This window comes from Tympanuchus pallidicinctus, unplaced genomic scaffold, assembly GCF_026119805.1.
Source record: "Tympanuchus pallidicinctus isolate F22 unplaced genomic scaffold, pur_lepc_1.0 scaffold25, whole genome shotgun sequence".
Taxonomy (NCBI): Eukaryota; Metazoa; Chordata; class Aves; order Galliformes; family Phasianidae; genus Tympanuchus; species Tympanuchus pallidicinctus.
Genome location: NW_026294742.1, coordinates 3,723,096 through 3,748,810, shown reverse-complemented (window position 1 = coordinate 3,748,810; position 25,715 = coordinate 3,723,096). Strand labels below are relative to the sequence as shown.

At 42.9% G+C, this 25,715-nt stretch overlaps 1 protein-coding gene across 5 annotated transcripts; it reads left to right on the top strand.

Annotated features, from left to right (window-relative positions):
* The first annotated feature begins 1,843 nt into the window (after positions 1-1,843).
* On the top strand, positions 1,844-25,505 carry PATZ1 (POZ/BTB and AT hook containing zinc finger 1). Of its 5 annotated transcripts, none has more exons than XM_052689812.1 (7): positions 1,844-3,126; positions 5,409-5,472; positions 8,782-8,853; positions 10,129-10,173; positions 11,199-11,370; positions 16,793-16,930; positions 18,385-25,505. In XM_052689812.1, exons 1-7 carry the CDS (start codon positions 1,847-1,849, stop codon positions 18,798-18,800), a joined length of 2,187 nt encoding a protein of 728 aa, XP_052545772.1. In that variant the 5' UTR covers positions 1,844-1,846; the 3' UTR covers positions 18,801-25,505. The 5 variants fall into 5 exon arrangements, with proteins under 5 accessions (XP_052545772.1, XP_052545770.1, XP_052545773.1 ...); XM_052689810.1 differs by having other exon boundaries at positions 18,382-25,505; XM_052689813.1 differs by lacking the exon at positions 10,129-10,173 and having other exon boundaries at positions 18,382-25,505.
* Positions 25,506-25,715: the final 210 nt, after the last annotated feature.

Sequence of the window (25,715 nt, the reverse complement as noted above, 5' to 3'; positions counted from 1 at the left end):
TTGTATCTCAGAGTGTGCATCCATAGTGCAGCAGTAAAGAGCCACTGGAGGTACCTGCAGTGTAACTGGCTTCCATCAAAAGCAAGAGAAATCCAGGGCAGAAACTGAGGGCATTGCGCGGCCTTAAGTGTTAACGTGAAAAAAAGCTGCCCTTTGGAAGCTCATTGTGCTCATTTGCACATCAGTACCAGAAGACTTTTTCAGTCCCACCACCATTTGATTGCAGTGCGAGGTCGGAGCCCTTGGAAAGCACTACAGCTCGAGATGCTCCTGTGTGTGCTAAGTTCAGTGTTTTCCAGTGAGTAGTTTAAGCGACAGTACAGGATCGTGAATAGGTCATCCGAGGATTCTTAATTAGCCTCGATGTTATAAAGGCTAAAAGGTGCCCGTGAAAGCTTTAGAAATGCGCCGTCTGTAACAAAGCAAAGAACTCTCTAAGTGTGTGTGCAGAGATGGGGTGGGGGAGTATTTCCTCAAAAGCAAGCAAAAATTCTTCGGAGATTGAAAGAGCATTTCGGCAGGACGCGAACACGGTGCTGATGCTGGCACGGCAGCCCTTCGCGCCGCTCCCGGGGAGGTTCAGCACCGGACAGCCCGCTCGCAGCGGTGCCTCCGGGATCGCGCCCCGCGGTCCCCGGCAGAGCGGGGCTCGGCCCCCAGCGCGGGTCCCTCCGAGAGGGGCATTTCTGCAGCGCGGGGATCGCCTCCGGCCCCTTCCCTGCCCCGGGTCGTGCCGGGAGCGGGTCCCGGTACAGGGAGCGCGAGGGCAACGAGGGCGCGGAGGGAGGTCGGGCCGCCCCGCAGCCCCCGGCCCCTCACGGAGCGGCTGTGGGGCGAGCGGGGGAGGGGGGGGCCGCCGCGCGGCTCTGCGGCTACGGGCGGGTTCGCATCGGTCCGGGGAGGGGGAGGCCGCCCGCGGCACCCCCACCGCCCCCACCCCCGGCCCCTCCTCTCCCCGGTGGGAGGGGGCCCGGGGGGCGAGCGCGGCCCGGATATTTGGGGGAGGGGGCGAGCGCGGCCCCCCCGCGTCGCGGTGGGGGCCCGGCTGCCGGCTCGGCATTGGAGGAGAGGCGCCGGGGAAGGGGGAGGCTGCAGCCCCCGGCCCCGCGGGCGGGCGGGGTGGGGGCCGGCCTGCTGGCGCTGGCTGCTCGTGCATTGGCGGATGCGGGGAGGGAGGGGGGCAGGAAGCGGGGGGGCAGGGGGAGCCCGAGCGGCCGGAGGGGGGGGTCTCCGCGAATAGGGTGGGGGGCTTCTCGACCGAAGGAGAGAGGAAAGTTTGCGGCGCCGGTGGTGAGGGTGCGGCGAAGCGGGCGGGGCCCGGCGCGGGGCCGGCGGCGGCGGCGCTCGGTCGGGGAGCAGCGGCCGGGGGGCCCCCGCTGGATTTTTGTAGGGGGGGTGGTATCGCCCCCTCCTTCTCCTCCCCCCAGGGGTGAAAGTGCAAGAGGAAGTGCAGCCGCTGCCATCTTTCCTCCGCTCCAAACACACAGGGACGGACGGAGCCGGCAGCCCGGAGCCGCGGCCGCCCGAGCCCCCTCCCTCCCCGCTCGCCGCCGCCGCGCCGCGCACGCCCCTTCCCGCGGCGGCCTCCGCGGCCGCAGCGCCTCGTGGCGGCCGGACCCGGGCGGAGCTTCCGCGCCGGCGGCCGCGGCGGCCCCGCGCGGCGCGCGCCCCTCCGCCGCCCGAGCCTTTTGTCTCGCCCCCCCCCGCCATCCCTTCGCGCTGTGCAGGGAGCGCAGCGCGCGCCGCCGCCGTCGGCCCGGACAGGGGCGGGGAGCAGGAGGCGGCGCGCGCCGCCGGGCGTGAGAGCGCGCGCCCCCTGCGGGCGCCAGCGGGGCGGCGCAGCCCCATGGAGCGGGTGAGCGAGGCCGCCGCCTGCGGCCCCTCGTCGGGCTGCTACACGTACCAGGTGAGCCGGCACAGCGCCGACATGCTGCACAGCCTCAACCAGCAGCGCAAGAACGGCGGCCGCTTCTGCGACGTGCTCCTGCGTGTGGGCGACGAGAGCTTCCCGGCGCACCGGGCGGTGCTGGCAGCATGCAGCGAGTACTTCGAGTCGGTGTTCAGCGCTCAGCCGGGCGACGGAGCGGCCGGCGGTGGAGAAGGGGGCTCGGCGGAGGCGGCGGCGGCCGGCGGAGCTTCGGCGGCAGGCGGCGGGTCCCCCGGGGGGGGGCGGGAGCTGGAGATGCACACCATCAGCTCCAAGGTGTTCGGGGACATCCTGGACTTCGCCTATACCTCGCGCATCGTGGTGCGGCTGGAGAGCTTCCCGGAGCTCATGACGGCCGCCAAGTTCCTGCTGATGCGCTCTGTCATCGACATCTGCCAGGAGGTCATCAAGCAGTCCAACGTGCAGATCCTCGTGCCCCCCACGCGCCCCGACATCATGCTGTTCCGCCCGGGGGCCGCTGACCTCGGCTTCCCTCTCGACATGACCAACGGTGCCACGTTGGCGCCCAATGGCAATGGCATTGCAGGCATGCCCGAAGACGAGGCCACGCGGGCTGCGCTCACCGCGGCACAGTCCTCCCTGCCTGTGCTGCAGGGTGTGGACCGCCTGCCCATGGTGGCAGGACCCCTCTCCCCGCCGCTGCTGGCCTCACCCTTCCAGAATGTTGCTGCTAGTGCCCCCACCTTAGGTACCAAGCGGGGCAGAGGCCGTCCCCGTAAAGCCAACCTCTTGGACTCCATGATGTTCGGGGCCCCGGGTGGACTGCGGGAGGCTGGCATCCTGCCATGTGGCCTCTGCGGAAAGGTTTTCACTGATGCCAATCGGCTTCGTCAGCACGAGGCTCAGCATGGGGTGACGAGCTTGCAGCTGGGTTACATAGACATCCCACCCCCCAGACTGGGTGAAAATGGCATCCCTGGCCAGGACGACCCCGATGCGCCCAGAAAAAGAAGCAGGACAAGGAAACAGGTGGCATGTGACATCTGTGGCAAGATCTTTCGGGACGTGTACCACCTGAATCGGCACAAGCTGTCGCACTCTGGTGAGAAGCCTTACTCTTGTCCAGTGTGCGGGTTACGGTTCAAGCGGAAAGACAGGATGTCCTATCATGTTCGATCCCACGATGGCTCAGTGGGAAAGCCCTACATCTGCCAGAGCTGCGGGAAAGGCTTTTCCAGGTAAGAGAGAACTTCCAAGGATCGTAGACACAGAGACCTAGGAAATTGTCTTTCCCATCCCTTGGGAAACCAGAACAATTTGTACATAGGGTAGTTTGGCTGTTCCAATTTAAAATGTCTCGAGAAATGAGACTTTCATCATTTCCGCTGGGAGGCTGTACTGAGTCTCTCAAAAGGATCTAAGAGTAATTAAGACACAGATCCGGGAGTCAGTTGGCTCCTGGGTAAACATCCCCAGCTCTGTCCCAGACCCACGTACACGTCAGGCAGTCCCTCCCTCAGATGACAGTTCTGACAAGTGGGTCTCCCTAGTAGCTGCCTGTCTCACTGTAGTGTCTGGAGACTCCTGATTTGTAGGTAGTTGGAAGGTGCTGTTGAAGTGCAAAATATTAGTACATCTCAAGTTTATGATTTTTCTCGTATATCCATTTTAAATTTTCTTTTTTCTTAACTTCCCTTCATTTCTCTTAGTTCGTAATGTTTTTTATCACCCAAATGTGAAGGAAGAGGTGAGATTTCAAAGGCTGCAGCATCAAGTATCTTTTAATACATGATCTTTGTGTCCTTTGGGTTTACATCCTTCTGAAGGGGATCCTGTTTCTGCCCTGCAACATACGTAAGATCTGTGCATTTAATGTTGCTGCTTTTTTTGTTGTCACTGTTTGTGGGAGTTAATATAAGTTTGAGGCTAGGAGCTTGGGGGGTGGGGGGTGCATCCATGCCGTGTTCCCCTCGTAGCTGCACTCTGCTTCTGTCTGCAGTTGTTGACTCAGCAGGAGAGAGGGATCTGACACAGGACAATGAATCAAAAGCTGACAGGGGTAGAGTTTTCCCAGCTGTACACGTGGGAAGTGTGTGCCTGCTAGCTCTCCTGTTGGTAGAGTAGAGCTTTTTGTTCCTGGGATAAATTAAGGCAACACAGATTTCTTCTTTTCCCCCTTTTTTAAGATCAGCAATAATTAGGGGGACGCTCCTTGTTCAGGACTGCAAATTTAGTGATGAGAAGTCATAAACTGAAAATGTGAGCTAAAAGCAAATTATGCTTTTTACTACAGCGCTATGTGTGATCACTGCCAATTTTTATCATTTTTGTTCAAGATTAAAAATTTACTGTTGCTGTACGAGAGATTTTTGTCAACAAGGGGAGGTGAAAAATACGTGTTGAGTTCTCCTTGTTTCCAATGACTTAAAATGTGAGCAAGCAGGTACACCGTTAAGAAAATAAACCACAAAAAGATCTATCTGTCTTTTTAAAATCAAAGCATGGAAAGTAGAGAACCTTTCTTAAGATGCAGTATTCAGTTACAGGAGCTGTCAGAGGAAAGCTGGAAGCGTGATGCCCGACTTTAGTGCCCTTTCCTCCAGCGAGTAGTGCAGCAGCGCGGCCGCCAGGCTGGCAGCACCTGGGAGGACCCCGGTCCGTCTGTCTGTCTGGTTGCACGGCCCCAGCCCACCGCAGCGCCGGCTCCAGCAGCACAGCTCGGGCTCTGCTGTCCGCAGTGCGTGAATTCCACCCTGCGCGCTCCCATTGGCGCAGCTGGAGAGCTGGGGGAGGAGAGGGTGGAGAACTTGTTTCCAAGCAGTTTTGGGCTCATACAATGAAAAGCTTTCTTCCCCCTAAGAGAAACTCCCGTCAGGAAAATCTGCAGCTATTCAGTCTTCTCAAAGTAGGCTTTACCAATTGCAAAGAATGGTCTAACTTTTTTCAGTAATAATTTGCTCTTCCATTGCACCTTCTAGTTGGGACCTTCAGAGCACTTTATTTGGATTAACAGTCTCTCCACAACGTTGTGAGTTAGGACAGTTTTGGTTTTTTTTTGTCTTGCTGATGGAGAAAGTCACAGCAACAGAGTGTAGAGTCAGTCTTTTTGCACAAAGGTGCTTAAAGTTGGCTTCCTACATTTATGTTTGGGACATAAATCAGAAGGGGCTGATTTTCAAGTATTTGGCAACAGTAAACCTGACCACCCTCATGGTCAAGGTCTGAATAGTTTGGAAGGGGACCTGCAGGTTTGAAAATGGTAGCTTGTATTTCCTGTTTGCTTTGTTTGTTCAGTCAGAGCTTCTTCGCAAGAAAAATGCTGCTCTTTTAGCAAGTTGGTGAGAGTACTTAAAGTAGAGTCCCAGTTGTTGGTGATCTGGTTCTTGGAAAGTTAAATGTCACAACATCTGTAATAGATCCACCACAGGGATTGTCTTTTTTTTTTTTTTTTTTTTTGTTAAAATTGGACATTTACTGTTAGTATTTGTTACAAGTGTGCATATGTGTATTTTCTTTGAAGGCCAGACCACTTGAATGGACACATCAAACAGGTGCATACCTCAGAGAGACCTCACAAGTGTCAGGTAGGAGCTGGCGGGGCTTACACTGCCATATGGGTTATCTTTATTTTAAGGTGTTAGATTTGTAAATGTGCAGAGAATTACAAAGTATCCAAAAAAATACCACCTGTGTGTGAATTGGATCAGTACTTGGAAGTAGGCGTTCCACCACCATAGCTGCTTAACATTCCTCCTGTCCTCCAGTCCCTTTGCTGCTCTGGTCCTCCTGCTTCCCTCTGCTTCTGCACCGTGTTCTTCCCTACTGTTCCACTGTTCTTCCCTGCTGCTGACCCTCCCCAGATCTCTTACCCACTCACAGAGCTTAAGCCAATATCACAGAGAAGGCCCCCTTTTTCCCACCCTCCTCTTTCCCACTCTGTTGCAGTTACCAACAGAAGACTCCAATGTTGACTTGGTTTGTTGTTTTTAGAATAATTTCAAATAAAATTCATAAATTATTGTCACTTGCCAGGGTGCTCTTTTTATCACATAGCATTCAGAACATTGCACTGAGCAAAATTGGAAGCTTTTTTTTTTTCCTCCCAGCATAGATAATATGGGCACAGTATTCTTTCAGTATCTTTGTAATATGATGTCACAAAGCAGTATATGCATATACATATATTTACAGTAAATTAATCATTCATTGAGGTTTGAATGAACAAATCAAGAAAGATATTTTGTAATTCATTTGTGTAGAGATTTAAAAGGTGCCTGGAAGTGCTAATTAAAACCAAAGTTGAGAACCAGCTTCCATTATCACCCACTGTCTTCACAAATTTGTTAGGCAAACTTCTAAAACATTTGTTGGGCTAGCAGTCTGCGTGGTTGTTCTCTGAAGAAAGGCTTGGTTATCTATTTATTTTAAGAAAGATTGAGCATGATGACTTCATTTTCTTTGAAGACAGAAAAGTTAGATTTTTTTTCCTTCTGAAGTTTTTAATGTTTTACAAACCTCATCAATCCCACATGATTGCTGCCTCCTCATCTGCACTTATTTCCACCTCTTGACACACCTTTGCTATGTCTCCTCCAAACTGTGAGAATTTTGAAAGGTTTTTGTAGTTTTAATAATCCTTTAAACAGATTTTTGGAAGTATAGAGCCATCTAAAGCTTTCTATTGCCCTCAGTTAAGACTGCAGGAGCTCAGCACCTTTGTAAATCAGGCCATAGAGCCTTCATGGTGATTTTGCTCTTTATAAAAACCTTAGATTGGTTTGAACTTACTAAGATGATTCAGGGGTATAGATTCATATAAATTGGAAAATTCTGCTTGCAAAAAAGATCTCACACTTTGGGGATGGATAGCAAGGGGTCTGAGTGGATAAACTGAAGATAACTGAAAATGTTGTCCCTAAGCATATGTTTGTTTGCAGTTGTGAAAGTAATACCTAGGTCTCAACATAACCAGAAACTCTTGATTCTTTTGCTAGTTGGTATCAAGGTTACTGGATATATGCAATTGATGAATAACACTGATGAGCTTGAACTGCCCTTTACCAGCTGATACTTAATAGTTTTCGTATCAATTTAAGAGGACTAAATATAAACTGTGGAAGTGTGAATCAGAGGATACACTAAGAGCTGGAAAGTCAAGAAGTACAGAAACTAAGATTGTGCAGCCAAGCTCAACTCTTATCTCCTTGCACACATGTATTCTGTGATAGCATTTCTAAGAACTGTCTTTCTCATTATGTATTTGCTTTAAAGCCCTGTGACATTATATGCATTGTTTATTTCAGTTAGAAGCTATAATCTACAGATTACAAGCATGAGGGCAGAATTGAGATTGTCATTTCAAGCTTGATTTGTTCTTCATTTTTGAATGCTTAACTCTGCAAAGTTAGTAATTCATTAATCTTAAACAACATGTAGAATGTTTGTTAAAGAACTGCTGTGTGTCTTTGAAAAAAGACTTAACAATATGCTGTCAAATGAAGAAAACCTTGAGTATGCCTGGATTTTGATATGTTATACAAACCATACAAAGGGATGCCATGCACTGAAAACTGTTTCGAATCTAAAAGCTCGTACATAAATTGATAAAGTTCTTCTGGTTATCTCATAACCAGGAACACTTTTGTTCTGTGACATGTATCAGAGCAGAGTACCTGGCCACTAATAAGGAAAATAGCTTAACATTGGCTTGCTTTTTTCCAGATTTTCATTCTCATTTTCATTGGTTTCAATTGGCAAGCCAGCCCCTGTGAGAGTAGGCCAAGCAGTATTGAGCATCCTTTTTGAATCTGTCGAGTTCCTGTTGAAAATTCCTGTTATTGTCATGCTTTGTTAATGTTTACAGCAAAAGAGTATTCTTTAGGTAAACAGAAATGCCTTTCAGAGTCCTCTGTCCTATTGACGTTCTTGGAAGTAATTGATGCTGTAATTTAAACAAAGTCCACTGGCTGTTTCCCTGAACCCTTGTGTATCTTTACACACCAGTGGATATCTAATGTTTTGTTCATATGGCATCATGGTATATTTTGGACTACAAAACAAAAGAGGGAGGGTGTCAACCCATCTTTAAAACAAATAAAATGAAACTATGAGAAGCAGGATTGTTGTAAGCTGAATGTGACTGCAACAGCTACAGCTTGGAGTGCTCGGCACACAATCCTGCGCTGAGTCTCCCTGCAGTAATAGTTGGGCTTCACAGACCTTTGAAAAACTCTCCTAATTTCCAGCCCTTGTAGCACCCACGCCACACACAGATCTGATTCCAGCTTTTTTGTTAAAATAGATGCAAAAAGGGGAGGACCTCCATAGACCAGGGCATCTCAGGAAACTGATCCAAGAAGTTGCACTGGTGTCCAGACCAGACACCAAGTAGCACTCTGCCTATATTTCCCTTGTATTGTTGCACTGATGATTTTTTTTTTTTTCTTCTTTTTTGTGTTTTTGTTTTTTTCTTTCTTTAAACTTACATTTGAGTTCCAGATAAAGGAGAAGGGGTAAGTCAGTGCTATGGCCATAAGGGACAGGTCGGTTTGCTGGCTCACCATGGGAAGATGTAAGGATGTATTGTTGGTTTTTGAGTGTGATTGGTATAGAAGTTAGGCTGTGGTTCTGTGGACAAGAAGTAAAAAAGGGGAGGAACAAGAAGTTTGTTCCTTCTGTGAGACAAGAGAAAGGTTGTTCCTCTGGCAACTGAAGTTAAAAAAAAAAAAAAAGAGAGAAAAATACAAGTTAAGTTAAAGCAGAGCTTTTGTTAAAGAAAGATATCTATTTAAATAAACCTAAAATTGGCATCCCAAGTCCAGTGCTTTTCCCATTGATTTCAATGCAGAATGAGTTTCTTCCTGTCCTAATTTCTCTTACTTCCTGCCTATTAGCAGGAAAATGGCAGCCACCATGGAATAAGCTCAGAGACATCCACAGCCATAGAAAAGTTGAAACTTCAAGAGGTATTTCTTCAACAATGTTTTTTAAACTTTATATATATATTCTTTTTGGTCTCTTTATATACCTTTGCAATGTTTGATAGGAGAGCACTGGAGTTTTCTTCTATGATTAACAATTAATGATAAATCCTTAGTACTCGTTTAGCACTTCACATCTTTTATAAAATAAAACTTTTTGCTTTTTTTTTTTTTTTTTTCTCTATACTTTTATAAATATTAACTATTTGAATATTAACTTTGGGGTTTTCCTTAATTATAGTCCTATCTCCCATCATTATGATTCAGCTAAACTGGTTCTTGCTTTCTCCACTGGACTGATTATTTTTTCAAAGCTTCTTCACAGATGTATTTGCTATACAGCTTATCCAAAGGTGAACTTTACAAAACTCAGCAGCAACACATAAACAATTATATTGCCTTTCTCTAAGCTTTCAACTTGGTCGTTTCAGTATGGGACAGATACAATTTTACTTCTGGCGTCCGTTTATTTATGTGGTTTGTCTCTGGTCTGCTTTGTAAACTAATGCACTCCCAATGCTTTTGTATGGACACTCATTGTGGCTCAATATTGCTAGAGTAATTGATGATGGGTCTTTTGGCTGTCATCCCTGATTATCTGGTTATATACTTTTAGTTGATAACCAACAGATTGATTAGCATCAGAGCTGGAATCCTAACTTAACTGAGCGTTTACCTCAAATAACATTTAAGTAAGAGAAAGCTGCACCTCTTTTGCTCAGCGCTGTGTCCTGAGATTTCAAATAGAGAAATTTTTCATTTTTAAGAATTTGCCTCTTAATCTTCACTGCTTGTGATTTATGATTCTTTGTCTGGTGAGCTTAGCTAAACTCTGTGTCTCATGGAAATTCAGATAATTTTACTGTTGCTTTTTTAAGTACATTAAGTCCTGGTCCGGTGAGGTGCTAAGTCTTGTGCTTGCTGCCAAGTAGCCTAAGCTCCATGGGAATTTATTTACTTAAGCATCTCACAGGGTCAAGTGAACTGAAGCCTGTTGAAATGGATAGGTACTTTTCAGCTGCCTGTAGTGTTTTGTAGGTCAAGCTGTTGATTCACTAAATTACACAAAATTGTGTAGGTTACCCTTACCTGTATTTATCGATTTCGTTTATCTGAAGTTGTAATTTTGTAGTTTTACTAAGATTGTTAATTTAACAAGCCTATCTCTGGTGAAGGAGCTGTTTAACTGCACCCTGATACTTGAAATGACAGAATGTATCCAGTTCCCAAGTCACTTAATTTTCTTATATTATTTCTTAGGGGACTCTGGTTGTACAACTTAAACCTGCATTATTTTACATGAAGGTGTGGTACAAACCAAACACTGTGCACTCTGGGATGTCACTGTTGCCCGCTTGGTCTGGTCATTCTAACACATACCTGCTTTTGTTTCCCTTCTTGCACTTGTGAGCAGTGGTTTTGGACAATAATAACTTGTACAGTGTGTTACTGATGGTTTACTATTTTCCTTCACGCTAGAAATACAGCAAGCCTTTCAGAACTGACAGGCTGTTGTAGTAGGCATATGCATAGTCTGCACAGCTGCCACTTGCTGTGATTAAGAACATGGGAGGGAACTGTCTCTCATCTGTCATACAGATTACCTCTGAGAAGTGGGCACGTAGAACCAATATTATCTCATGGCAGATCAAGCTTGTTTCATGGTAATAAGTGAGATATGATAGCTTGATCAGGGGTAAGTTTTAAACAGACTACACTGCTATGCAGTTGTTTTGATACCTGCTCACTTCTGAGGCTTCTCTTCTGCACTTTGTCTGCACTGCTGCTGGGGGTACCAGGATGGCTCTTTTACTGTCTTGTTTTTTACATCCCAGGCAATTCTCTGATGCTTTATTATGTGTCTTCTTAGTCCAAAGGAGAAATCCTCTGTACAAGTCAGATTGTATCAGAGGACAAAATTTAGGAAAGTGTCAAAGAGGACATTTTGAGTGGTCTGAAGTGATGTTAATGGCTCAGTGAAGTGGCAGAATTTACTGTAATGCTACTTCTGTTATTCAATATTTCTTGGTATTAATATCTTCTTGCTCAGTGAGGAGCTAAGGCCTTAGAACTCTTATCTATATTGAAGTATCATTATCTGTAGTACATTAGAGCTGTTTTCTTGCTTTCTTAATTCTTTCAAGTAGTAACCACATCTTGTGTGATATGTGGGTGGTCTGAATTGTTAACTGTGGGGAAATGGCTTGTGTATCATGTGATTTGTATATGCAGGGTCTGAGGTATTTACTCTAAAGAATGCTAAATAGATTTGGCAGTGTCGGTGCTTGTAGCAGGGCTGCTGAGTCACGCGGTTCTCGTTGTACCTGCAGACTTGTAATGCTTCCTTTGCCACGCGTGATCGACTGCGCTCACACCTAGCGTGTCATGAAGACAAAGTTCCGTGCCAGGTGTGTGGGAAGTACTTGCGGGCAGCATATATGGCAGATCATTTGAAGAAACACAGTGAAGGACCAAGCAATTTCTGCACTATCTGCAACCGAGGTAATGAAGAAACAACTTTTTTCATTTCAGTGGGCTGGGAGAATGCTCGAAGGAAGCTGTAAGGCTGTGTGACTGCAACAGGAGGCATATAAATACCATATATGTGTACATATTCTTTGCTTTCCTTATTGAATTCTTAACTTTGAAACTGGTGGTGCCATAGGTCTGCTCTTACATAGTTAATAGTTCCTAAAGAACTTTGAGTCTGAAGCAGATTATTCTTAGGCAATTTAAAGAATTTTATTTGCTAAGTATCCAGATTACTACCAAATAACCATGATACATTGCCTTGTTCATCATGCACATTTTTGGGTGGTTCCTGTGTACAGTCTGGAAGAATATTTGAGATACACATGAAGTTGAGAATTATATACTGTACATAAAGAATGTACGTTTTATTGTCTTGTTCAGCTCTGGGTGCAGCAGTAGAGTCAAAGTGCTTCTCCCACTTCTCCCAAGAAATTGCTTTGCATTAATATATATTTCTGAATTTTTCTGAAACTATATATAATGTATAGTCTCTTAAAGAGAGTAAAGCACTAAAAATGTGCTTCACTTTTATTTGTGTAAATACAGCTTTTCAACTTTTTCGATCTGTTTTTAGTACTGCCAAGTTGGAGAGACAGTTGTAGGCTTAGGCTTTGTGGGATGTCAGGCAAGCTGGGCAAACTTTGGAAAGAAGAAAAAATAATTTTGACTTGCTAATACCTGTTTGCTTGCATTTTTTTGAATGATTAATAGTCAACTTCAGAATGTATTGCTGGCTCACACTCGTGTACAAACCTACTGAGTATGGCAACATGTTGCTGCTGTATTTGGGGATCTCTTTTCTGACGAGGTGTTTTTTGGTAATGTGTGCTCCCATTCCTATTTTAAGGGAGATGAAATCAAATCTTGTGAGAGAATTGTGTTGAATAATGAGAGGGCTGTAGGAGGTTTGAGATGATGAGGAGATGGTGAGTAATGAGAGACATTGGCTTGTGAGGGAGGTGTCTCCAGTGCTGTAGCCATGTGTTAGGTCCTGAAAATGACACGTTTTGACTAGATATGGTATCTGTTGAAAATCTTCAGATTCTGGCTTCCTCTTCAGATAAAGGCCTCTCTTCTGAAACACTGCTTAAGCTTGTTCTGTTCTTTCTGTTGTAACAACACTCAAGATGCTATGCAAGGTGCTGTCCTGCTCTCCCTCAGGGGTACACGGTGCTAAACAAACACGTGTAGGTTGGGAGAAATTGTCACGTTTCCAGGGCTTATAAACTTGAGTTTCAACTCAACTACCACCAGATGTCACTGCGGCTCCTTTACCATTAAGCCAGCATGACAAAGACAGATCTGGTGATTAAACAATGAAGTGATTAAATGGAGTATTCACATCTTACAGGCCTAGATATACAGTAGGAATTTAAGTAAAATAGAGGGGTTTTGTACAGCAAACTATTCGCTGCTACTTTGTTCTTATGGTTTATGTACTGCAAATGTGTTGCTGTGAATTCCATTATACATCAGCACTTACAAACCATAACAAAACTGTTGAATTGTTGCTAAATATTTATCTTGTGTTAAAATTCATAGGGAAGGGAAATTATAGACTGGCCTTGTCAACCAACTGTATTATGGGCATTGTTACATGCCATGAATTTTGATTACTGTTTTATGATCCATGATATTGAGATTTTTTTAATCCAGAGCTTTCTAGAATCAAATTAGAATGTTCATTGTTTAAAATAGATATCTTAAATTGTAGAGGCTGAAGATGTACAGAAGTACAGTGGAAAATGTCTGCATTGGAAACCTCTATTTGATGGGCATTGGCACAGTCAGAAGCTGCATGCTGCCCCCAGCTGTGGCTGCTAGAGCTACAATGCAGTTTTATCCTTCCTCCTGCTGATGTGCTGCTGTGTTTTTTAATTAGAACTGAAGTGCTGGATATAATAACTGTCAAGCAAGATGATGAAAAATGTTAAGAGCTGCTTGTAAAGGGAAGTAGGATGCTGGCCCACCAAAAAAAGCAATAAAAGAAGTGGATAAAAAGGTGACTTGTACTGCTGAACTCATCCTAGTGTCAAAATCAGAGTGGGAAATACCAATTCAGAATCCTCACTTCATCCCATCAGGCTGAAGGCTTTTCTGTAGAGGTTAATCAAGTGTCTTGTGTTCTCCTAAAGGCATGGTGGGTTTAGGAGAATAGAATCTCAGTGTCTGACTGAAAGTGGCTGCAGTTGTTTACTATGTCACTCATGTGCCCTTTTGCTAATTTTATGTACTTTACCAAAGGGGCACTATAATGTCCAAAAATTACCATCTGTGAGTTAATTTTCTTCAGGTTATTTTCTTACTAAGGGTCTTTTTGCTTAAAGTAATTATGTAAGCAATTAAATCTTCTCTAATCAAGGGAGCTGTGCAGTGTTCTTTTCTGAGATTTAGTGATTTGTTTGTTTTGTTTTTAAAAAGTAATGGAAAATGTGCTTATGGAAACTTAATCCTCACTTTTAAAGACTTTTAAAATCAGTTTAAATCCAGAAGCCTTGCTCCTGCTTAGTTGTTACATAATATCCTCTTACCCTTCCTAGGAACTTCATTTGCTTGTGAGGGTTTTTCAAAGAACTTCAAGCTTCATGACTTGGGCAAATCTGAAGCTGATGCTTTGTTGTCAGGTTCAAGTTGGAACAGCCACATTCTAGTTCAGACACAGGCATTGTTTGCTCCACAGAAATCAGAGGAGTTTGGGGATGAGTGCATGTTCTAATCACAAGTTAGATTATTATTATTATTTTTACAATAAGGTGAATTACAGTATTTTTAATGGTGGATACAGAGCTGACTAAGCTGACTGAAGCTAGAAGCATTCTCCAAATGTTCTGGCTAAGTCCAGATGAGAATTTTTGAAAAAGGAGCATCCTACAGCTACTTCTGTACTTGTCTCCCTGTGGATATTACCTGAGAAATGAAGGAACATTGGGATTTTTTTAGTGCATGTTTTTAATGTTGATTAGTCTGGAGTGAAGAAATAATCTGCTCCGCAAAGCTGTGAGCTGTGTATGGGTAAAGCAATAAATACTTCTATTTGAAACGTACTGTCACTTTGTGCTCTGCATTAGCTTGGTCTTGTTTTTAAAGAGATTTTAAAAAGTAAAGGATTATTGATTGTGAATTCACCCCCATCTTCCTAGGACAGCTATTCCTAATTAAGGCCTAATGGGAAAAAAAAAAAGCAGCAGTACTGAGTGCTTCAGAAAAAAATAGAATAAAGCCAAAAAAATCTCATTTCAAACAGCTTCTTATGAAGTAGCTGGCATTCTTCCTGCCTTGATAGAAGCTGATGACTCACATGTTCATCTGCCAAGTACAGAAAGGGGAGCTAACACACTTTGCAGGCAGCTTTCATTATATAAAACAATGTATTCTACAAATAGAATTGCAGAGTTCAGAAAAATGACTGTATAGCAGAGATTACAACTCTAGATTTCCCTGTGTCAGTTGTAGTATAGAAACACACTGAATAACTGTGTTGTCCTTTGTTAATGGTTAGCAGGAGGATTTTAATGTGCTGCTACAGAAACTCATCTCAGCATGCATGCAGTCATTAGATATGTAGGAAATAAGGGAAACACCTTGAGTTGCACGTATCACCATTACCCCTGGACATTGGTCCTTTTCTCTAGCAGTCACACACCAGTTCTATCCATGTCTGCAGTGTGTTTTTTATTTTTGTTGGAAAAACAGATTCTCTTGCAGCCCAGTGACACATCAGTGCAGCATTTTGTGCCTGAGCATAAGTCTTGCCTTCCTTCAGAAGGAAATACCCTTATATTAGCTCCCTGGATGATTTTTCTGAGATGATTCCAATTTTTGTTTGCAGTTTCTTCTGTTATGGTTTTCTTGCTGTATCGTATATATTTTCCTTACTTTCATTTTCAACTTAGGGATCTGCAGCAAATATCTCTTGTTCATTCTCAGCTTCCTTCCCCTTTTTTTCTCCAGCAAGTTGCTGTGGAGTTCTGTCTTGCTCTGCATGTCCTGTGCATGTAATTCTTAACTGCTGAACAGTCTTTGATCATGGCTGTGCAGTGAGTATTCTGTTGGGTAGGCAGAGGGAATTCTCCTTATTTGTTATTGCATTCAGCACCCAACATGTGAGCCAGCATTGATTTTGCATCTATCCTAATATGTTATTATATCTCAGCAAATGTCAATGCAGTTGTGTCACTGTAAAAGTGGCTGTACGACGGTATGTCTGGTCATAAAGTGAAGCACTGATATGAAAGTTCTGTTTCAAGGGCTGGTGCTGCAAATGCTGTATTGGTTTAAAAAGAATTAATCCAAGTCTCAGGTTGCCTGTTTGCAGAAGAGGAACCTGGAGCTCTGTGACTGTGGAATGTGTGGTTTGCTGTCTGTTGTTAAAGGAAAATGTTTCCAACATGAGTGTTATAACATGGTTATTGGTGGGCTTACCTGTATAAAAAGTGTCCAGAACTCTGTCCTCCACGTGCCTCATGTGTGCTCCAAATGCTTCTAGAACTACCTACAAGTTTATTAAAATCTGAATTTTAAAATGTTTCAAAGTATTTGTTAGGTAATTTATTACATTAAAGAAAAAGTTCTTATTTGTGAGAGTTAAGAAATAGAAAAGGTAGCACATGAGCAAATTTAAAACAATGTTTTATTTAGAACTGTTTTATTTAGAACTGTTTTAAATATGCGTTTTTAATTTTCGTGGTCTAAGCAGCTAATAGAAATATTGAGATTTCATTTTTATATATATATATTTTTTTGTTAACTGCAGACAAAATATGATTTTCAGTATGGTCTTTAAAACTCAGGATGAGCTGAATGGGGAAAATAGTCTTTGAAAATTACTATACAACAAAACTGTGTTTCTTAAAATCTGAATAGGTTCAGCTTTCTGTCTTCTAGGAGTGACTATAGATGCTGGAAACTAAGGGAAGGCAAAGTAAATTCTGAAGAGCTGTGTTACTAAATTGTACTCCTTCAGGTCTTAACTGCAAAAGTAAAATACTCTGAAATGTCTCGCAAAGTATAAAAAGAATTTTAAATTAAATAAAAGAAGGTGAAGATATGTGGGTGCCTTTTTGTGTCATGTCTCTTCTGCCTTTTTTTTTTTCCCCATAAAGTTTCATGTGATCTGCTAGGGTTGTATAGGATTTGTTTCTCAAGGAGGCTGTTGATCTTTCATCATGACCTCCAATAAGCAAATGATGTCTAATGAAAGATATGTATTGTGTGCACTGTTTGATTATGTCTAGGGATGTACTTGAACATGTTGTAGGTAGCCAGAAATCAAGCTGGTATAATGGTAACCTTGTAAATAGGGAATAAGAGCAAGAAAAAGATGTAAGGAACAGGGAAGACAGATGTGTGTCTTTGCTGATGGTAGGATCTCATCTCCTTTTATCTTGTTTAGGTTTCTCCTCTGCCTCCTACTTAAAGGTCCATGTTAAAACCCACCACGGTGTTCCCCTTCCCCAGGTCTCCAGGCACCAGGAGTCCATCCCGAATGGGGGAGCAGCATTCCACTGCGTCAGAACCTATGGCATCAAAGGCAAGAGACTTCCTGCCCTGCACCTTGCTTCTCTGTGCAGAACCTGGTGTTGTGGGATGTTGGGCTGGGCATGAGAAAGGGGAGGGAAGGAGGGAGGAAGGACAGGAAAGATACTAGGAAGAATCTGAGGAACATGCAGAGAAATCACATAGCATGCAACATTTGTCATCACTTCGGTGAATTAATAAGTCTGGGGAAAAGCTGTGTTAGTTCATCTTGACCTAGGAGCAGTGTTTGCGTTTTACCCGAGAGCTGCAGATCCTTGGCAAGTCCATAGTCCACTACACTTGAATCTTGTGTCAACCAAACCATGCTTCTGATTTCTAGTGAAGGCAGAGAGAGAGCCCGAGAATGCAACCCTGAAACCATGGTTGTTTTCTTGCCCAGGAAAAAACAGCATGCTGGGTTAAACAAAGTCTGTGCCTATGGAAAGCTCCAGTTGTGGGTTTTTTGTTGTTTTTTTTTTTTTTTTGCTATTGAAGTCCCCACAGAGTTACTACAGAAGCCCTTTGGTTCTGGGTGGTGAGCTGATTTAACAAGAGATTTACTCCAGCTCAGCTCTGTATTGATTTCATGCATATCCTGCTTGGTTCATAATACTGAGTCCCGAGCAAATCTGTCTTTTGGGTGGTGCCAAGTGGGTCTTTGGTCTTTCAGAGTTAATAGTTGATACAACTTATTTGTATTCAGACACTTGTTTAGGGAGTATGTCTCGTTTTCCCACGCTCATTCAAATAAACTGAGCAAAAAGTGTGGACAAACTTTCTTGACATAGTGCCAAAGGAGAGTGAGGAACACTCCAGACATGCTGATGACTTTGCCAGGATATGCATCCAAATGGCTTAAAATAGTGTCGTAAATTCCTGTTTTTCACTACGCTGCTTAAGGATGGATCAACTCCAGATAATAAAGTTCACTTCTAACAGTGCTGTGCTTAACTTTTAAAAAACAGCTTCTCGAGGTTAAATGGAGTTGCACCTCTGAAACATGAGTAACTCACTGCTGCTTTGTTGAGTGAATGAGTAAAATATCTCTGGATTTCTTTACATCTTTCAATAGTCTTAGATCAGATTTCTAGGCTCAAAGAATCAACTATATTTCAGAAGTGTGGAGAGTGACTTGTATGGTTGAAAACTCAGTCAGATCTATGCTTCTGCAGTGCCTGAGATATAATCTTTTTGGATTCAAAACCTAGAGATACGTCATAGATGCATTCAGTACTACAAGTCCATTATGAAAACTTGGATGTTGCTCTGATAGCAGCCCTTTGGTTTGTAGAGGATCTGTGCTCGAAGGCTTCAGAATTTGGGGAATTTCAGTGTTACATGTGAATCATTCCACCATGACAGGCATTACTGAATCAGGTGATAAACAGTGTAAGCTATTTGAGTGCATGTTAAAGAAGTACTTTGGCAGATGAGTTTCTGAAAACTTTTTTCTTTTTCCCATAGAAGGACAGAAATGTTCACATTCGGACCCGATTGAAAGTTCCGATTCATATGGAGATCTCTCTGACACCAGTGACCTCAAGACTCCTGAGAAACAGAGCACCAATGGGTCCTTCTCGTGTGACATGGCAGTCAGCAAAAACAAAATGGAGACGGAGGCAGAGAAGAAGTACCCTTGCCCTGAATGCGGCAGCTTTTTCAGATCGAAGTCTTATCTGAACAAACACATACAGAAAGTTCACGTCAGGGCCCTTGGTGGCCCGTTGGGGGACCTTGGTCCTGCTCTGGGATCCCCCTTTTCACCCCAACAGAACATGTCTCTTCTGGAGTCATTTGGGTTTCAGATCGTCCAGTCAGCATTTGCATCATCCCTTGTGGATCCAGAGGTCGACCAGCAACCGATGGGGCCAGAGGGAAAATGAGATCAGTCTGACCTTAAAGCAAAGCAGCAGTCTGGCTATAATGATAAGATGCTGTGAATGAAAGAGGAAATAATGAAATTTGGTTCTATAGCTGCAATTTTTTTTTAAATTCATTTTAGCTTCCCTCTTTGTCTCATGCCCTACCCCACCTTTAAACCTTCACTAGGGAGAGGGAAAAAATGCTTCTTAGCTGATGATTTACAGAAGATGGTGACCTTGGTTAGGAGACGTGATTTAAAACACCAAGTGGAGCTATAAAAGTTGCAGCCAGTGTTTCATCATGATCTTCTAGAATAAAAAACGAGCGCTGATCTGAGAATTAGAGACAGTCATAGTAACCAAGGCACGTGGGAGCTACAGCTACAAGGAGCTGTATTCTGTTTTCTCTCTTCTTCCTATCTTCCCTAACCCACCCCAGGAAAACACAGTAAGTTTTGAAAACAGACCCATTATTGACTGAACATAACGTTAAGAAAAATGTCCCATGGTACCTAGCAGATTACAATGCAGTTGTCCTTTTAAAAACAAACAAGAAGAAAATAAAGAAGGTGAGAGAATTTGAACCCCTTCTACCATTTGTGAGGCTGTGAGTGCTGCAGCAGGACATAACTGCTGAGTAAAATCACCATTCAGAACAGGTTGTTTTTGTTATTTTTAACCATTAAACTTGCTGTCGGATTTTTAATTCTCTATTATTATTATTTTAGGACCTGTTGTAGTGAATTGCTACTGAAAAGCCAGTCTAAGGCGAGACACAGAGCACTCTTAAAGCAGCAGTCACATTAGGGTTAGTATTCTTTTTTTTTTTTTTTTTAGGTGTACCATAATTAATAACTTGGCTAGTTGGTTGTTTTTAAGTCTATGAAAGAAATAGTTTTATGGGGGAAAAAAAATGGAAAAAATACCATTGCAGTCTGGTTGACTGGTGCTCATTTTTCATGTGGGACCTGGTGCCGGTACAAACGCAATCAGCTATCGGGTTAACACGATGTACCACTGACTTGTTTAGTGTGAATAAACCCAGGGGTTCACAGAGTGGTTTTGATTTAATTGGATTGGACTCTATTAAAGAAGTTAGTATGTTACTTTACATCCCCTTGTTTGGTCTGGTTTTTGAACAATTTAGCCACCTGTCCAAAAGGTGTGCGAATGAGAACCAGTAAATATGGTGTTAATCCCTCTCCATTGTACTGCACTCTCAGTGACCTGGGCTTTTTGGCTACAGTCTTGCTTTCCTGATCTACCTTCAGTCAGGTTTGCAAAAGCCAGGCTTGTTCATTTATTTGCCAAGAAAGGTTTCTATTATAAGAGAATGTGAACAGTAGATCTCTGAAAAAGAATTGATTACAGAAGGCGAAGAAGCAGGGTTTCTAGGCTGTTTGAGGTTCTGTTTAATCTGAATATGCCACTTGAGCAGAAATAGTGTCCTTTCTTGGTCCTCCCTCTTCCCGTGTAATTTTTTCAAGTTCTTTATGTAGCAAATCCAGATATAAATGTTATGTAATCAACTAAACACAGGGTTATGAGCTAGGAATACTCCTGAGTTCTAATCATGGTTCTGCTATTGATGGTCAAAGTTGCATAGACAACGGCATAATCATTGAATTAATTTCTTGATTTCCTGTATGTGAGAAGTTTTTTCTACATCACCTAATTGCTGTGAGGGGTAATGAGCAGAGGTTTAAGGAGTGATTTGGCAAATCAAGCTCCTATGTATGCACTGAATGTTTCTAGAAAGGCCACTTTGAAGAGCCCAAGTTCCACACCAAACTTGCACTCTGTGAAATAATGGTTGTCCCCATCATGAATACAGTGCTGGTTCAGGATAGACCACCGCAGTCCAGGATCTACATCCTCTCTAGGAGGTGTGTTTATATGAAATAAGAAGGTAGCCACAAAGGGCTCTGGTGGCACTCTGCATTGTCCAAGTGCTCCCAGTCCAAACTGAGCAGCTAAAACAAGACCTTGTGGGATACAGTCCTATTTTGGTTTTGTGTTTGAAGTGGAGCCCTTTGTAAGGTTAAAGGTTTTAGGATGCCATTCTAAACTCTACTGATTTAGAATCAGCAGCTTCTCTCTTATAGGAAGCTCCTTTTTTAAGCTTGCTCTTGAGTATTTTAAACTGAGGTTGAATAATCAAAGACTTTCTCCTAATAGAACCAGTGCTTTCTAAATTTGCATATTTCATGCAAATATGGACTTGACATTTTGCTATTAATCTGAGTTGGAAGACTGAATGACACGCTCTTCTCCAGTCATCTTCCTCCAGAATCCCTGGAACAGGTGTGAGTCTCATCTAAAAGGGAAAGAAAAACAAAAAACCAGCAAAAACCCCTTTAAACTAAGGTGTACTGATGAGCTTATTTGACAAGTAGAAACAGGACATTTCTAGAAGGTAACAAAATCTGGATTATGTTGAGACAACCCTGTAAGCTGCCAAGCAATTCAAGATAGAGCAGGCTTTCCACTCAGCATAACAATTCCTTGGAATTAACAAATGTAAGTGCAGTCATGCTGACTTGCAGGTAGCCAGTGTTCAGTAATGAGCAGTGAGCTGTGAGGAAGATTTCTGTAGAACTGAGGCTGTGCTCTGAAAGATGCGCGCAGTTTGTGTCCTCAGTGTTCCCAGCACTTGGAGAACACGGGGTAGTCATAAAATCCATTTCCAGAATACAGGTTATTTTTACTCTAGTTTTAGTTCCACTGACTTTACTGTTATTGGTGAGTTGAATTTTGGCACCACACGCGTTGGAATTTCATTCTGAAAGCTACAAATTTTGGCCTGATGAAACTAATGAAAAGCCTTCAGCTACAAAGGAAACCGCCTAAAACACCGTGCGTTTTGCTCGTCAAAGCAAATGCTTACTAAGTTGTCAGGAGTGAATTGAATGAAAGCTATTTAATTCTCAGTCTAGTGAACAAGGAAGCAATTAGGCAGTAACAATCCTGAAATGACAATTCTAGTGTAAATGGGAAAGATTTTCACCAACGTGCAGATTAGTGCCAACAAGTACTAACATCTTCAGCAGAAATGGATTTTCAGAGCTCTCTCCTGTTTTGGAGGCATATTATTCAGTTCTAAATAGGAATTTATGTGCAAATTCTACACTTTGGGGAGTGTCTGCTGCTTATAGATCATAAAAGAGATCCAAACAGAAACTCAGCTTCATCAGTTCAGGGTTCAAAGGGAAATACTTAAATTGCTTCAAGCTGCAACCTCACTGAGGTTGTTTCTATTACATTTTTAACATGTCAGTGTATAGATGCTAACTATCTTTTTTGTTATTTGCTAGGACTGCAGTCCAATGTTGAAGTCAGTGCACTGCTCTGCAAAGGAACTTCAGTTAATACAAATTCTGATAATCAGATTAGTTGTACTTCTTTGTATTATGGGAGTCCTTAAACCCCTCAACTGTGGTTCAGACCCTTCTGTATTAGGTATGAAAATATCTTCAACCTTTATAATCTAGATATTAATGATAGACAAGGCAGGAATAGATGTGAGCATTTCATAAGTGAATGAATGAAACAGAGTTGAAACTCTTAACTGCATGCTTAAATGTTGTGTTGAACGCAGGGGCTCAGACTTATCACTAGGCTTTTCTTTTTGCCTAAAGTAAGTTATGTCCACCACAAGTGCCAGGTTTATATATATATTATATATATATAATGTATTATATGTATCAATATATATTATGTATCAATATATTATATATTGATATATAATATATTTATATATAATATGAGTTTATTCAATACCGAATTACATGAAGTCATGTCACCTTGCATTTGCCACATGCTAGGTGTCTGCAAACTGACTGGTGTGACTTATCTGATGCATGGCAATATGACGGCATGGGAGCTCTCAATCTTAAGTGATTTGCCCATGATAATGTGGGAAATTAATAGCAGAACCAGAAACTGAACTCAGATTTTCCTTCTCTCAATCCAGTGCCTTAACTATCATAGCTCAAAGTATTATGGGGAGAGGGTCTTTTTTTGTTTGTTTTGGTTTTTTAAACCTAGAACTGTAAGATGGTGAGGAGTTGATCTTCATTCCTATCTTCTGAATAATTGCAAATGCCCAGTCATTGTTTTAGACCCATTTGAGTGCCAGTGACTAAGGGAATGTTTGTTATTTCCCAAGTATTCTCTGAAATTATTGTTTCTCCCTTACCTGCTATCAGCAGTAAGGAATGACTTGACTTGAATAGAAAAGCTGTGTAACTGAATGTCTACCTAACTCAACTAATGGAATTGATAGTATGAAATCTAACCTAGATTTTGTAGGCTCTGTTGTAGCTTTAGTGTCTTGTTTTTGTTTTGTTTTGTTTTCCCGAAATCTTTGTTCCTAGAATTCAATATTTGAATTTTTGTCCTGAGTCTGGAGTGGGGCCCCACTTCCAGCTTAATTTTTTTTAAGGTGCTTGCTTGAGGAAGTAGATGCCAAAGTAAATTTCAAAGGAACTCCAGACTTCAGTGTTGGGAGAACAGATGGAAAGCGAGAGCTTTCTGTGGGTTTCATGAGAGATGAATGGACAAAGCAAAACACAACTATCAAAATTTTATGTAATGAAACAGGAAAGGCTTTTCTGTATCATCCACATAAAGAGAAATATTTGTGATGGTTCAGGGTGGCAGAAACTCTGAGAGCAAGTGCCAAACAAAACCATGGAACACATTGGCTTTTTCAGCATTATGAATATATCTTAACAGCATTATGAATATCTTAATGTAAATTAAGCCAGCTTTATACCATTCACCTTTTGCATGGGCACAGTACATGAGTTTTAATTGAATAGAACATAAGCTCACGTTGAATCTCTGAGCTTATGCTCTCAGTTCCAACCCAAGAGACAAAACAAATGAGCAAAGAGGGAAAAAAAGAAAAAAAAAAAAAAAAAAGAGAAAGGAAACATTTGAAAAAGAAAGCAGATTGTGGAAGATGCCCCTGCCTCCTGATTGAGTCTGGCTTTTTATCCTGTACGTGCTTTTCTAAATGAGAACCTTCAGCCGCTGTGAATGAGCCTTTGGGAACAGATGTGGCTTTCAGCCCAGTCTGCTGCTCTGTGTCCCTTTAAGAAAGCTGTGTGTTTAGGAGCACTGAGCCTTGGACAGAGGGAGGCAGTGGCTGGGCTGCAGCCTGAAGCCACTCTTTACTGTTGCAGAATCAGCAGCAGCAACAGCTTTGGCAGAATGTATTTCTGCCTGCTCCCTTGATAGTTTCACCCCCATACATTCCTTTGCCAGTGTATGTACCTGTTCAGATCCACACAGTTCTACAGATTAACAGTGCTACCTGTAAAACAGACTGGAGAACTATTTGGCTAACTAGAACAAAAAAAAAAAAAATAATTGTGACATAACTACAAAGTCCTGCAGAACAGGAGCAAGCACCCTGGCTATAAGGAGTTGTGGGGATGGCTGTAATGGTTAAAGCATGCTAGTGGAAAACCACAGTTGTTTGCTCTGTGGTAGTGGGTAATGACTGCCTCTTTGTAAAGAATTAACACCTTATGTCATCTCTGGCCTCTTCCTGTGTTTAGTTCCCATATGAAAAATGAGATGATGATAACCTTGAGTAAGAATGATTCAAGTGCCAAACTGTCCTGCACAATAGTGCTACTTAACTGCTACAAACATTTGGCCCCACTGACTCCAGGCACGATGCAAAGTTAAGCATCCGGCTACGTTCTTCCCAAAAAGTGAAATATCTAAATAAATTTAAAGACTGCCTGGTGTTATTGATCTGCTCTCAGGGTTTATGTGAATGAAGCTTTTCCTGGGTGGCTTCTCTACTTGTACTGCAGTTTTGGAGACTGGGAAGCGCTCTGAGCTGAGATGTGCCGAAGGAAGGAGGTAACTGGTGTCTCAGTGACTCCCTCCTAGCTCCTGGGTTCCGTGTGGACCATGGGGTCACTTCAAACAGCCACCAGCAGCTATAAATGCTCTCGAGCTTCCTGCAGCCACATAGCGAGTGTGGGTAAGTGCTTCTGTAATAAATCAATCTCACTCCCGCTAATAGCTTTTTGGCTGCTGTGTCTACAAACTGGTGCCTTCTCCAGGCAACTTCTACATGCCCTCTGCAAATTTGTCAGACTGACTGCTGGCTCTTAAATAATCAACCAAGCCTTGCTCTTGGGATCAGAATTTCTCTTCAGTACTGTTATAATCTGAAAGTTTGCAGCAATTAGTGTTAATACACAGTGTAAGAGAAAATAAAAGGCTGTTCTCAGATGTCCTGTAGAGCAAACAACCGAAACACGAGTGTGGGGATGAGCCAGGAAGACTGGCATTTTTCCCTGGCTGCATGCAGTGTGGACAAGACAGTGCCTTGGAAGGGAAGGAGCAGAAAAGTTTGCCATTGGCTCTGATGAATCTCAATCCTGCTTCTACTGAAGTTGTTGGGAATCCTCCCATTATCTTCAGTGTGAGCAAGAAAGGATCTTAGGTGAGGATGGATGACTCTTTCCCTACTTGAATGAAGTTTCTTGCCTATTTATGGGCCTGCTTCTATTGAAACCGAGCCTGTTTTAGCCTTTTGGGTTCTTAGGGACCTGTTTGTATAAAGCAACTTACCTACCTATCTTTTTTTTTTTTTCTATTGTGTGTATTTTTTTGTATGTTCTGTTGGAAGGTGAAGCCTCTGTAGAAGGGGATGCAAAAACTGGTTTTTAAATAGTAATAAACCAAAAGAGAATTAAACTCTGCAGGCTGCATGCATTCATTTCCTGGAGATGGAGAGCAGATATCGTGAGTATCCAGAGACAGCCTGTATTTCTCGTATCTCTGAATCTTCCTCTTTCCAGAGACAGTTTCTGCCTTGGCAGATCTCCACATGGAAACAGGTAATGTTATAGGCAGGTTGCAACACTGTGTGTCAGATGGTCTTCTTTTGACCAGGAAGTTCTTTCT

Coding starts and splice junctions, on each gene's coding strand:
- PATZ1 (XM_052689810.1), top strand. CDS start 1,847: ATGGAGCGGGTGAGCGAGGCCGCCGCCTGCGGCCCCTCGTCGGGCTGC. Junction 3,127..5,408: donor TGCGGGAAAGGCTTTTCCAG/GTAAGAGAGAAC, acceptor TTTTCTTTGAAG/GCCAGACCACTTGAATGGAC. Junction 10,174..11,198: donor CTGCATTATTTTACATGAAG/GTGTGGTACAAA, acceptor TTGTACCTGCAG/ACTTGTAATGCTTCCTTTGC.